Source organism: Oncorhynchus mykiss, chromosome 26 (genome assembly GCF_013265735.2).
Source record: "Oncorhynchus mykiss isolate Arlee chromosome 26, USDA_OmykA_1.1, whole genome shotgun sequence".
NCBI lineage: Eukaryota > Metazoa > Chordata > Actinopteri > Salmoniformes > Salmonidae > Oncorhynchus > Oncorhynchus mykiss.
Genome location: NC_048590.1, coordinates 46,471,888 through 46,486,523, shown reverse-complemented (window position 1 = coordinate 46,486,523; position 14,636 = coordinate 46,471,888). Strand labels below are relative to the sequence as shown.

General features: G+C 46.0%; 1 protein-coding gene across 1 annotated transcript; it reads right to left on the bottom strand.

The window, feature by feature from the left end:
• Positions 1–12,431: 12,431 nt before the first annotated feature.
• LOC118944428 (extensin-like) lies at positions 12,432–13,829 on the bottom strand. The gene has a single exon (XM_036963630.1). It carries the CDS (start codon positions 13,827–13,829, stop codon positions 12,432–12,434), a length of 1,398 nt encoding a protein of 465 aa, XP_036819525.1.
• Between the last annotated feature and the right edge of the window lie 807 nt (positions 13,830–14,636).

The window sequence follows — 14,636 nt, the reverse complement described above, 5'->3', positions numbered from 1 at the left end:
CACTCTAGCCCACCACTCTATGGTATCTGGACCCCACCTCACTCTGGCCCACCACTCTGATATCTGGACCCCCACCTCACTCTAGCCCACCACTCTGATATCAGGACCCCCACCTCACTCTAGCCCACCACTCTGATATCTGGACCCCCACCTCACTCTAGCCCACCACTCTATGATATCTGAACCCCCACCTCAATCTAGCCCACCACTCTGATATCTGGACCCCCACCTCACTCTAGCCCACCACTCTGATATCTGGACCCCCACCTCACTCTAGCCCACCACTCTATGATATCTGAACCCCCACCTCACTCTAGCCCACCACTCTATGATATCTGGACCCCCACCTCACTCTGATATCTGGACCCCCACCTCACTCTGGTCCACCACTCTGATATCTGGACCCCCACCTCACTCTGGTCCACCACTCTGATATCTGGACCCCCACCACACTCTGGTCCACCACTCTGATATCTGGACCCCCACCTCACTCTGGTCCACCACTCTGATATCTGGACCCCCACGTCACTCATGTCCACCACTCTGATATCTGGACCCCCACCTCACTCTGGTCCACCACTCTGATATCTGGACCCTCACCTCACTCTGGTCCACCACTCTGATATCTGGACCCCCACCTCACTCTGGTCCACCACTCTGATATCTGGACCCCCACCTCACTCTGGTCCACCACTCTGATATCTGGACCCCCACCTCACTCTAGCCCACCACTCTGATATCTGGACCCCCACCTCACTCTGGCCCACCACTCTGATATCTGGACCCTCACCTCACTCTGGTCCACCACTCTGATATCTGGACCCCCACCTCACTCTGGTCCACCACTCTGATATCTGGACCCCCACCTCACTCTGGTCCACCACTCTGATATCTGGACCCCCACCTCACTCTGGCCCACCACTCTGATATCTGGACCCTCACCTCACTCTGGTCCACCACTCTGATATCTGGACCCCCACCTCACTCTGGTCCACCACTCTGATATCTGGACCCCCACCTCACTCTAGCCCACCACTCTGATATCTGGACCCCCACCTCACTCTGGTCCACCACTCTGATATCTGGACCCCCACGTCACTCTGGTCCACCACTCTGATATCTGGACCCCCACCTCACTCTGGTCCACCACTCTGATATCTGGACCCCCACCTCACTCTGGTCCACCACTCTGATATCTGGACCCCCACCTCACTCTGGTCCACCACTCTGATATCTGGACCCCCACCTCACTCTGGTCCACCACTCTGATATCTGGACCCCCACCTCACTCTGGTCCACCACTGATATCTGGACCCCCACCTCACTCTGGTCCACCACTCTGATATCTGGACCCCCACCTCACTCTGGTCCACCACTCTGATATCTGGACCCCAACCTCACTCTGGCCCACCACTCTGATATCTGGACCCTCACCTCACTCTGGTCCACCACTCCTTGTGGAAATGAGAGCGGGAGCACAACAAAAGACGATGGTGGAATTCCCCTCCCCCTCCCCTCTGGGAATTCAATGACAGGGTCACGGTCTGCATTTGAACTCAAGGACCAAAGACATCCAGGGTCAAAGGTCAGGCATGAACACTACAGACTGGGGAGATGAGGTCAGGGGTTGCAGACAAACACCCTGCTTGACCTCTTCAGCGCCCTGAACGGCAGAGTAGGAGTATGTTTTCTCTGTATTGATTAAAAACAGGATCACGATTTGGTTGCCCTCTATAATAGTCTGTCAGTTAGAAGGTTAGTCTGTTCTGGTCAGTTACTATAGTCTGTCAGTTATCCTGTCCAAAAATGTAATCGATAACGTAACTTTTGGATTACCCAAACTCAGTAACGTAATCTGACTACATTCCCTTACTTTTAGATGAGCCTACATTCCCCTAAAGAGGCATTAGAAGAAGACAAAAATGTATGTTACCAACTGAATGCCATCTATTGCAGGATAAATCAGTGTTAAAGTTTACATAGCAGGCTATATGGATGTAAAATGTTACTTTAGGAGTTGGTAATGTAGGTTTCTTCTAACCCATCACGTTCTACTACATATAATAATACGATTCAATTATATCTTTACATTAAAAACCAAAGTCCAGCAGAATTCCAGTCATTCCAATAAATGTTATACTTGATCATTAAGAAAAGGACTTGGAAATATGGAGGTGTAGTTTAGCCAAATTGTTTAACCTGAGCGTGACCCCAAAACTAAGGACTTATTAGCCAGCAGTCCTCTGTTGATTATGATTTTGTTGTCATGGAGGACTGATTGGGCTCATTGATTCCTGTTGAAAAATAAATGCTGCGCTCATGGAATGGCATGCTTTGTTAAGATTGTGCAAAGCTTCATCAAGGCAAAAGGTGGCTACTTTGAAGAATCTAAAATCTAAAATATATTTTGATTTGTTTAAGAGTTTTTTTGGTTTCTACATGATCCCTTATGTGTTATTTCATAGTTTTGATGTCTTCACTATTATTATTTTTTTCTTCTCATCAGCATGAATTAGATTGAGCTCGAAAAGTCCCACTTTTATTCCACTCTCTTGGATCTGCACTATGCAGCTGTTGCAAAAGGCCATTTCTCACTGTCTGTCCACCGGTTTCAAAAACAATGATTGATAGGCAGCTTAAACTTCTTGAATTCAATCATTATTGGGTTCAAATACACATTTAGGTTTGTGAACAGCCATCTACAACAACCCCAATCCATAAGGCACAAATAGCTGAATGAGAGAGCAGCAATGCTGTTTTGAATGTAATTTAGAAAACAGAGAAGTATCAAAGATTTTTTTTCTCTGGCAAACATCCTTTCTGAATTTAAAAGTAATCCTTGAAGTAATCATCTAGTTTTTCAAAAGTATCGGTAATCTGATTACAATATTTTTGCTGGTAACGTAACGGATTACAGTGACCATTTATTTTGTAATCCCTTACAGGATTACCTGTCTGTCAGTTAGAAGGTTAGTCTGTTCTGGTCAGTTACTATATTCATGTTACACAAAGCCTTATTCAGACCATATAGATGATCCAACAGGGATAAAACACTCCTAATCATCTGCCCTCTGACCCCTGAAAAGGATTCTGGTCTTACAACCTGCACCCTGACTTTATTCTCAATTAGTTTAAGTGCCATACCAAGGGGTTCAATCTGTTGCTCTGATTCACAGGCCCTCTGTATGTGTATGGTACGTTGTGTGTGTGTATGGTGCGTTGTGTGTGTGTATGGTGCGTTGTGTGTGTGTATGGTGCGTTGTGTGCGTGTATGGTGCGTTGTGTGTGTGTATGGTGCGTTGTGTGTGTGTATGGTGCGTTGTGTGTGTGTATGGTGCGTTGTGTGCGTGTATGGTGCGTTGTGTGCGTGTATGGTGCGTTGTGTGCGTGTATGGTGCGTTGTGTGCGTGTATGGTGCGTTGTGTGCATGTATGGTGCGTTGTTTGCGTGTATGGTGCGTTGTGTGCATGTATGGTGCGTTGTTTGCGTGTATGGTGCGTTGTTTGCGTGTATGGTGCGTTGTGTGCATGTATGGTGCGTTGTTTGCGTGTATGGTGCGTTGTTTGCGTGTATGGTGCGTTGTGTGCGTGTATGGTGCGTTGTTTGCGTGTATGGTGCGTTGTTTGCGTGTATGGTGCGTTGTGTGCGTGTATGGTGCGTTGTTTGCGTGTATGGTGCGTTGTGTGCGTGTATGGTGCGTTGTGTGCGTGTATGGTGCGTTGTTTGCGTGTATGGTGCGTTGTTTGCGTGTATGGTGCGTTGTGTGCATGTATGGTGCGTTGTTTGCGTGTATGGTGCGTTGTTTGCGTGTATGGTGCGTTGTGTGCGTGTATGGTGCGTTGTTTGCGTGTATGGTGCGTTGTTTGCGTGTATGGTGCGTTGTTTGCGTGTATGGTGCGTTGTGTGCGTGTATGGTGCGTTGTGTGCATGTATGGTGCGTTGTTTGCGTGTATGGTGCGTTGTGTGCGTGTATGGTGCGTTGTTTGCGTGTATGGTGCGTTGTTTGCGTGTATGGTGCGTTGTGTGCGTGTATGGTGCGTTGTTTGCGTGTATGGTGCGTTGTTTGCGTGTATGGTGCGTTGTGTGCGTGTATGGTGCGTTGTTTGCGTGTATGGGGCGTTGTTTGCGTGTATGGTGCGTTGTGTGTGTGTATGGTGCGTTGTTTGCGTGTATGGTGCGTTGTGTGCGTGTATGGTGCGTTGTGTGCATGTATGGTGCGTTGTTTGCGTGTATGGTGCGTTGTTTGCGTGTATGGTGCGTTGTGTGCGTGTATGGTGCGTTGTTTGCGTGTATGGTGCGTTGTTTGCGTGTATGGTGCGTTGTGTGCGTGTATGGTGCGTTGTGTGCATGTATGGTGCGTTGTTTGCGTGTATGGTGCGTTGTTTGCGTGTATGGTGCGTTGTGTGCGTGTATGGTGCGTTGTTTGCGTGTATGGTGCGTTGTGTGCGTGTATGGTGCGTTGTTTGCGTGTATGGTGCGTTGTTTGCGTGTATGGTGCGTTGTTTGCGTGTATGGTGCGTTGTGTGCGTGTATGGTGCGTTGTTTGCGTGTATGGTGCGTTGTGTGCGTGTATGGTGCGTTGTGTGCATGTATGGTGCGTTGTTTGCGTGTATGGTGCGTTGTGTGCGTGTATGGTGCGTTGTTTGCGTGTATGGTGCGTTGTTTGCGTGTATGGTGCGTTGTGTGCGTGTATGGTGCGTTGTGTGCGTGTATGGTGCGTTGTGTGCGTGTATGGTGCGTTGTGTGTGTGTATGGTGCGTTGTTTGCGTGTATGGTGCGTTGTGTGCGTGTATGGTGCGTTGTGTGCGTGTATGGTGCGTTGTTTGCGTGTATGGTGCGTTGTTTGCGTGTATGGTGCGTTGTGTGCGTGTATGGTGCGTTGTGTGCGTGTATGGTGCGTTGTGTGCGTGTATGGTGCGTTGTTTGCGTGTATGGTGCGTTGTGTGCGTGTATGGTGCGTTGTTTGCGTGTATGGTGCGTTGTTTGCGTGTATGGTGCGTTGTGTGCGTGTATGGTGCGTTGTGTGCATGTATGGTGCGTTGTTTGCGTGTATGGTGCGTTGTTTGCGTGTATGGTGCGTTGTGTGCGTGTATGGTGCGTTGTTTGCGTGTATGGTGCGTTGTGTGCGTGTATGGTGCGTTGTTTGCGTGTATGGTGCGTTGTTTGCGTGTATGGTGCGTTGTGTGTGTGTATGGTGCGTTGTTTGCGTGTATGGTGCGTTGTTTGCGTGTATGGTGCGTTGTTTGCGTGTATGCGCGTGTGAGAGAGAGAAGCTCAAGGAGGGGGAGGGATGGACAGGGCAGGGTGTTCACTCACTCATCCCCTTGGTGCTGGCTGGGCATAGGGCAGCAACAAAGGCTCTCGACTTCTGTCTGTCTCTGACCATCTTATTCAACCTCACATCAGACCTCACATCAGACCTGTCTGTCTGTCTGTCTGTCTGTCTGTCTGTCTGTCTGTCTGTCTGTCTGTCTGTCTGTCCTCAAGTTTAAAAGATTGACGCTGCAGCCATCAATGGCCTTCTTCAGATTCCGAAGGCCATTGAAGGCCGGAACGTCAATCTTTTACAGTTTTTCACAGTCGCTTTGGTGCATTTTTCACATCATCCCTAACATGTGCAAAATAATAAGTGCATTTTTCACATCATCCCTAACATGTGCAAAATAATAAGTGCATTTCTCACATCATCACTAACATGTGCAAAATAATAAGTGCATTTCTCACATCATCACTAACATGTGCAAAATAATAAGTACATTTCTCACATCATCACTAACATGTGCAAAATAATAAGTGCATTTCTCACATCATCACTAACATGTGCAAAATAATAAGTGCATTTCTCACATCATCACTAACATGTGCAAAATAATAAGTGCATTTCTCACATCATCACTAACATGTGCAAAATAATAAGTGCATTTCTCACATCATCACTAACATGTGCAAAATAATAAGTGCATTTCTCACATCATCACTAACATGTGCAAAATAATAAGTGCATTTCTCACATCATCACTAACATGTGCAAAATAATAAGTGCATTTCTCACATCATCCCTAACATGTGCAAAATAATAAGTGCATTTCTCACATCATCACTAACATGTGCAAAATAATAAGTGCATTTCTCACATCATCACTAACATGTGCAAAATAATAAGTGCATTTCTCACATCATCACTAACATGTGCAAAATAATAAGTGCATTTCTCACATCATCACTAACATGTGCAAAATAATAAGTGCATTTCTCACATCATCACTAACATGTGCAAAATAATAAGTGCATTTCTCACATCATCACTAACATGTGCAAAATAATAAGTGCATTTTTCAGATCATCCCTAACGTGTGCAAAATAATAAGTGCATTTCTCAGAACAATTTGTTCAAACTGCAATATACAATAGATATGTTTCTAAAGCTAGTCAGTCACTAAAAATCCTTAGTACATCTCTCAAAAGTAAATATTCATGCCAATGATCATGTCAGTGTCATCAGAATGATAAGTCATTGAGTCATTGTTCACGAACAAGGTCGTCAAAATGTTTAGGCATGTTGTCAATGTAACTGTGTACTTTGACAGTATTACCTGATGTAAACTTAGGCTACAGTTTGGATGACAGCTCCTGCATTGAAAATGCACAAGGCTGCACTTCTATGGCATATATCAATTTCAACAGTACTATTTACATATTACTGTATGTGGGTTACTGATTGAAAGAGACTGGACAACCCAAGGGGCACAAAGGAAAAAAAACTAAATTAGAAAGAAACACAGGAAACCACCCCTAAGGCACAACTTTGCCCGCAGCACTGTTGTGCTGTCTCTACACATCCAGACGTTCCTGTCTGTCGGCCCACATATTCTCATCCACATCACACCGGATATTTTCCCTTCCAATGCAACGTGGAAAGAATCTTTTGGAATGCCTTCTCCATCCTCTGCAGGCGTCTACTGTGATGTCCTCACATGCTGCATCCATTGCAGCCAGCAGGGTCATCTGTGTGTGTGGCTGACGATTGTACACCTTCCACCTCCATGGTGAAAATAACTTCTCAATTGGGTTAAGGAATGGTGAATAAGGTGGGAGGAATTCTATGAGCATCCTCGGGTGGATCACAAACCATTGCCTTATGATGTTTGATCGATGGTAACTCAAATTATCACAAATTACCACATACTTTGGCAAATCCTCTCTAAACAGACCCCTCTCATCATCAGGGATGAGAGCCCTGTAGAGAGTCTCTAAAAAGTTGAGTAGATGCTGGGTGTTGTATGGCCCTATAAGGGGGATATGGGTTAGGACACCATGCTCCGAAATAGCAGCACACATGGTGATATTTCCTCCCCGTTGGCCTGGCAAATCCACAGTAGCTCTGTGACCGATGATATTCCGACCCCGCCTTCTGCATTTGGTCAGGTTGAAGCCAGCCTCATCCACGTATACAAAGTTGTGAGAGGGTTCACTTGATTCCAACTCCATTATACACTATATCCCAGAACACACAGTTTAATTTGTTTTGGTAAGGAAGAGTGACATTAAATGTACATATATTGCATGTTCCTTCCACAGCAATGGAAATGTGTGCAGTTTATGCTTACTGTGCTATGTATCACTATAAAATGTTGCTGTAAAGTAGTTACATAGATATATGTTTTACCTGTACATACTGGTACCGTAGCTCCTTAACTCTGTCCTCATTCCTTTGGAATGGGACACGGTACAGCTGTTTCATACTCATCTGGTTTCTATGCAGCACCCTGTCGATGGTTGAGATGCTAACCGAATGGATGTTTTCAAAGACATCGTTGTCTTCTATAATGGTCCTTTGTATTTCCCTGAGTCTCATGGCATTGTTTGCTCGGACCATGGTGCAAATAGCCTCCTCCTGTTGAGGTGTGAAAAGGCGTCCTCTGCCACCGGTTTGAGGTAATCTTGCAGTCCTATGTGGGGAAAAATGCAGTGATGCATCGCACACTTTCACATAGACAAAAACTATGCGAACACACATTTTACTGTAAAACAGGCAGGTGGGTGCATATAAGGTGCAGTATGTATCTGTATAGAGTATATCTCTGTATGCTGTGAAATACAAGTGGACTACTGTAATATGAAGCATTGTAGGAAGTATACAGTATACTGCTTATATACAGTAACAGTGTACTGTACATTGGTGGACAGACCTGTTCTCTCTTCGAAACGTTTTAACTATTGAGGACACGGTTGATCTCCCAATATTCAGCTGCACCCTTCGACCCGCCTCAGCCATTGTAAGGCCATGATTGACAACATGGTCTACAATAGTGGCCCTTATGTAATCAGATATGCGCCTATGTCCTCTTCTGCCTCTTCCTCTGTTTTGCCTTCCACCACGCATCCTTGCTCCTCTTCTTCCTCCTATTGGCTGTTGACCCTGTTCGTTTCCTGGTCCATCCATTATTGGAAAATTGCAACTCTGTGTTGTGGTCTGTCTGTATATGCTTGCCAATTGATTCTTCATGAGATGCACCTTTGAGCAATTTAGACAACTGGTTGATTGTTGGTTGAACTAACACTTTACATTCCTTCATGAGTGAGGGTCAATTTCACCTGCATGATTCATCAATTCACATTTTTGTACAAAAGGTCTAATAGAAATGTGTAAAACTATGCTTGACAGTTTATGACAAATAGTTCAACAATTTTGCATGTAATGGCTTATGCAAGGAACTAATGCCTAAATGTTTTGAGGGGTAAGACTATTCAACAGAGAACCATCTACTATATTTTGATCAACATGACATGAACAATTGATAATGTGGAAAAAAGCTGACACTTGTACATTATCAATTGCAATTTGTTAAAAGGAATAAGAAATTGCTTTAATGATGTGCACAAGTGACTAGATGATTTGGAATTTGTACAAGTAGTATCAAGAATTGCACTTTTGATCTAAGAAATGCACCAAAGCGACTGAGAAAAACTGTAAACTTGCTTCATAAAAACGATGATTTTTTTATGGTGAGCGAGTGTTGCGTCTTTTCCTGTCTAATGATGTCTACACATTTTTAGGTTGCACCTCTACTCACGTTGGCTGAGCAGACTCTCCTTCTTTACACTCTTTCTCTTCCTGCCAGCAGCACACTTCTCTGACACACACATTGTCTTACCCTGTCTCTCTCTTCATCTGGCAAAGTTCCAGTCAGCAATATGTGTGTGTGTGTGTGTGTGTGTGTGTGTGTGTGTGTGTGTGTGTGTGTGTGTGTGTGTGTGTGTGTGTGTGTGTGTGTGTGTGTGTGTGTGTGTGTGTGTGTGTGTGTGTGTGTGTGTGCCTGTGTGTGTGTGTGTGTGTACGCGTGTGTGTGTGTGCGTGTGTGTGTGTGTGTGTGTGTTTGCACAGTGTGGATGATAGGCTATATGTATTTGGGCTAAGGGGATTTGCTGGGCTCTGCCCGCCAATGGCCAGGACTGTGTGACAGTTCCAGGACCCTAAGAGGAGAGGAGGGAGGATGGCGAGACAGACATCTAAACAAAAAGGGCAGCAGGGGTGATAATCCTACCTAATGCCCCCAATCTGCCCTTACACTCTGGTGAGGGGGAGGCTGAGTGCACTCATGAGGAGTGGGCGACCAAGGACACTTTCTAGGGGGCTAGCTAGCTGTCCACTTCCCCTCTGTGGCTCTCTGTTGAGCGGGTGTGCTAGCTGTCTGAATGAACTCATGCTAGAGGACACTTCTCAGCAGGCCATAGCTAGCAGGTCTCTCTCTATTCACACAGTCAGGGCCCTAGACGATGATGGACGTCCGTGTGTAATGAGGGCCAGACAGGGACCCTTCTGATGCTGATTGATCAGAGCTGGTCCTGCTGTGGCATCCCTGTCCATGAATGATGTCATCCTTCTGGTCTGTCTCTGTCTCCACTGGACATGAGGATTTAGACTGAGGACTGTTCTCAACTAAGATTAAAGAGAAATGGACTCTGCCAGCCACTCCAGAATGTTATTGCGTTCCTTTGCCCTCCCTCTTCTCTTGTGGATGCGGAATAACTGTAGGTATTTATGATATACAGTACAGTGGAGTCTGAAATGATTAACCCCTTGATAAAGAGGTTTTAAGTGTGGGTTCCAGTAGTTTATATATTTTTCTAAAAGATTCAGTTGGATATGATCTCTGTAAGGTTTTGTATATCTTACCAACCAGTATACTTTTCTGATTCAAATAGGATTCCCTCAACATTGCTCTGGTGACTGTATAAAATACATCATTTAAATACTCAGCTATATTTTATGCTCAAAAAAGGAGGACATTATATTATTTTGTCATAATATAATTGCTCAGAGAAAGAGATTTTGTTTAACACGTTTTTTTTCCTCAAAAAGGTATGGGTCAAAATGATTGACACTCCTAAAGATTCATATAAATAAAGTAGTCAAAAGTTTAGTTTTTGGTCCCATATTCCTATCACGCAATGACTACATCAAGCTTATGACTCTGCAAACTTGTTGGATGCATTTGCAGTTCGTTATGGATGTGTTTCAGATTATTTTGTTCCCAATAGAAATGAATGGTAAGGTAAGGCAGGTAGCCTAGTGGTTAGAGGCAGGTAGCCTAGTGGTTAGAGACAGGTAGCCTAGTGGTTAGAGACAGGTAGCCTAGTGGTTAGAGGCAGGTAGCCTAGTGGTTAGAGACAGGTAGCCTAGTGGTTAGAAACAGGTAGCCTAGTGGTTAGAGGCAGGTAGCCTAGTGGTTAGAGGCAGGTAGCCTAGTGGTTAGAGGCAGGTAGCCTAGTGGTTAGAAACAGGTAGCCTAGTGGTTAGAGACAGGTAGCCTAGTGGTTAGAGGCAGGTAGCCTAGTGGTTAGAGACAGGTAGCCTAGTGGTTAGAGGCAGGTAGCCTAGTGGTTAGAGACAGGTTGCCTAGTGGTTAGAGGAAGGTAGCCTAGTGGTTAGAGGCAGGTAGCCTAGTGGTTAGAGGCAGGTAGCCTAGTGGTTAGAGACAGGTAGCCTAGTGGTTAGAGACAGGTAGCCTAGTGGTTAGAGACAGGTAGCCTAGTGGTTAGAGGCAGGTAGCCTAGTGGTTAGAGGCAGGTAGCCTAGTGGTTAGAGGCAGGTAGCCTAGTGGTTAGAGACAGGTAGCCTAGTGGTTAGAGACAGGTAGCCTAGTGGTTAGAGACAGGTAGCCTAGTGGTTAGAGGCAGGTAGTCTAGTGGTTAGAGGCAGGTAGCCTAGTGGTTAGAGACAGGTAGCCTAGTGGTTAGATGCAGGTAGCCTAGTGGTTAGAGGCAGGTAGCCTAGTGGTTAGAGACAGGTAGCCTAGTGGTTAGAGACAGGTAGCCTAGTGGTTAGAGACAGGTAGCCTAGTGGTTAGAGGCAGGTAGCCTAGTGGTTAGAGACAGGTAGTCTAGTGGTTAGAGACAGGTAGTCTAGTGGTTAGAGGCAGGTAGCCTAGTGGCTAGAGCGTTGGACTAGTAACTAGAAAGGTTGTTAGATTGAATCCCTGAGCTGACAAGGTAGAAATCTGTCGTTCTGCCCCTGTACAAGACAGTTAACCCACTGTTCCCCAGTAGGCCGTCGTTGAAAATAAAAATGTGTTCTTAAATGACTTGCCTAATTAAATACATTTTAAAAAATGTACTGCGCAGGTGTCAACCTCATTCCACGGAGGGCTGAGTGTCTGTGGGTTTTAGCTCCTCTCTTGTACTTGATTGATGAATTAAAGTCACTAATTAGTAACGCCCCTCGCCTGGTTGTCTAGGTCTTGATTGAATGGGAAAACCAAAGGCCCCCCATGGAATGAGTTTGGTACCACTGATGTACTGTGTCATTTTGGAGTCACTTATATTATAAATAAGAATAGACTATATTTCGAAACACTTCTCCAGTCATATGGATGCTACCATGATTGAGGATAATCCTGAACGAATTGTAAATAATTATGAGTGAGAGAGTTTACGGAGGGTCAAAGATCATACCGCCAAGATACTGTACGCTAACCTATCACCATTACCACATAACGGGAGGGTAGCATGTCTTGGGGTATGATCTTTGACCCTCCTTAACTCTCTCACGATTCCTTCAGAATGATTCAGAATCAAGGTAGCATCCATATGTATGTAGAAGTGTTTAGAAATATAGTCTATTCTTATTTACAATACACAGGAATTATTTTCTACTAAACTGCAGTATGCTGACCATCCCCGGTCAGGCATTTTGCTATTGCCCTCTGCATGTGATAGTATGGCTTGGGAGATGCAGTTTGTTGCACTGTTTGGCTGAAGGGACACACACACACATACGCACGCACGCACACACAAACACACACACAGTGATTTTGGGGATGAATTAGCCAACAGCTGTGCAGATCACCAGTCGGCCTCCAGAGGAACAGGGAGAATCAAGAGAGTGTTGTGTTCCTCCTCTCTCCAAAAACAGGAGAACACTGTGTTTCCTAGACAGTGTTGTAATAGGTGGCAGGTGATTGGTGATAGGTGATAGGTGGCAGGTGATTGGTGGCAGGTGATAGGTGGCAGGTGATAGGTGGCAGGTGGTAGGCGGCAGGTGATTGGTGATAGGTGGCAGGTGATAGGTGGCAGGTGGCAGGTGGTAGGCGGCAGGTGATTGGTGATAGGTGATAGGTGGCAGGTGATTGGTGATAGGTGGCAGGTGATAGGTGGCAGGTGACAGGTGGCAGGTGGTAGGTAGCAGGTGGTAGGTGATAGGTGGCAGGGGATTGGTGATAGGTGGTAGGTGATAGGCAGCAGGTGATTGGTGATAGGTGGCAGGTGATTGGTGATAGGTGGCAGGTGATTGGTGATAGGTGATAGGTGGCAGGTGATTGGTGATAGGTGGCAGGTGATAGGTGGCAGGTGGTAGGCGGCAGGTGATTGGTGATAGGTGGTAGGTGGTAGGTGGTAGGTGGCAGGTGATTGGTGATAGGTGGCAGGTGATTGGTGATAGGTGGTAGGTGGTAGGTGGTAGGTGGCAGGTGATTGGTGATAGGTGGCAGGTGATTGGTGATAGGTGGTAGGTAGCAGGTGGTAGGTGATAGGTGGCAGGTGATTGGTGATAGGTGGTAGGTGATAGGCAGCAGGTGATTGGTGATAGGTGGCAGGTGATTAGTGATAGGTGGTAGGTGATAGGCAGCAGGTGATTGGTGATAGGTGGCATGTGATTGGTGATAGGTGGTAGGTGATAGGCAGCAGGTGATTGGTGATAGGTGGTAGGTGATAGGTGGCAGGTGATAGGTGGCAGGTGGTAGGTGATAGGTGGTAGGTGATAGGTGGCAGGTGATTGGTGATAGGTGGTAGGTGATAGACAGCAGGGATTGGTGATAGGTGGCAGGTGATAGGTGGCAAGTGATTGGTGATAGGCAGCAGGTGATTGGTGATAGGTGATAGGTGGTAGGTGATATGTGGCAGGTGGCAGGCAGCAGGTGATTGGTGATAGGTGGTAGGGGGCAGGTGGTAGGCGGCAGGTGATTGGTGATAGGTGGCAGGTGGTAGGTGATAGGTGGCAGGTGATAGGTGGTAGGTGATAGGTGGCAAGTGGTAGGTGGCAGGCGGCAGGTGATTGGTGATAGGTGGTAGATGGCAGGTAATTGTTGATAGTTGGCAGGTGGCAGGCAGCAGGTGATTGTTGATAGTTGGTAGGTGACAGGTGGCAGGTCATAAGTGCCAGTTGACAGGTGATTTGTGATTGGTGATTGTTGATAGGTGGTTGTGTCTATGTGTGTGGACGACTCTGAGGCGTTGGGTCGTAATACCTTTAAAAAGCTGAGCTGAGGAACATTGCTGCTGTGTCCTTGACAGAAGCTCGTCTTTGCCCAGCACACCGGGCGGGCGGCCATGACAGTTTATGGTGGATCGAAGAAGCACAAGTTATGTGTTGGAGGCTGTCGCATCTCTGATAAAGGAGGCAATACATACCACAGGAGTAATAGAACAGGACAAGCCAATCAATATCCAGAGAGGCTGTTTGACCCAGGCTTTAAAATGACTTGTCACACTCACTGCCCTATGCCTCTGTCGTTTCAGCCTCGGCTGAGATGGGTCTAGGGGGAGGGTGGGATATAAAGACGTGGACCTCTTCAGATTGTCTTACAGAGGAATAGTTGGAATAGTGTGTTTTTTCAGTATCATTTTTGTTGTTGTTGAAAACGTTGTGTTTGTGTGTGTGTGTGTGTGTGTACCTGCCTAACCCTGAAGCATTAACTGACATCGGGAGCCAGCTGAGTGGAAACAGGTGTTTCACCTGAGTAAACAGGGCTGCTGTATAATCAACCTCCTGTTTCCTTCTAGATAAAAGACAGCTGCTCAGCCAAGAGATAATATGGTACAAATACACAGATAATGTAGTATGTCCCTGTCTGTCTGTCTGTCTGTCTGTCTGTCTCTCTGTCTGTCTGTCTGTCTCTCTCTCTCTCTCTCTCTCTCTCTCTCTCTCTCTCTCTCTCTCTCACTCTCATTCCCTCCCACTCTTTACCTGTCTACCTCTCTACCTGTCTACATATCTACCTGTCTTCCTGTCTACGTCTCTACCTGTCTAGCTGTCTACGTCTCTACCTTTCTAAATCTCTACCTGTCTACCTGTCTACGTCTCTACCTGTCTACGTCTCTACCTGTCTACCTGTCTACGTCTATACCTGTCTAAATCT

Bases quoted from the DNA above. Each gene is read 5' to 3' on its own strand.
- LOC118944428 (XM_036963630.1), bottom strand. From the start codon at position 13,829: ATGGCCGCCCGCCCGGTGTGCTGGGCAAAGACGAGCTTCTGTCAAGGA.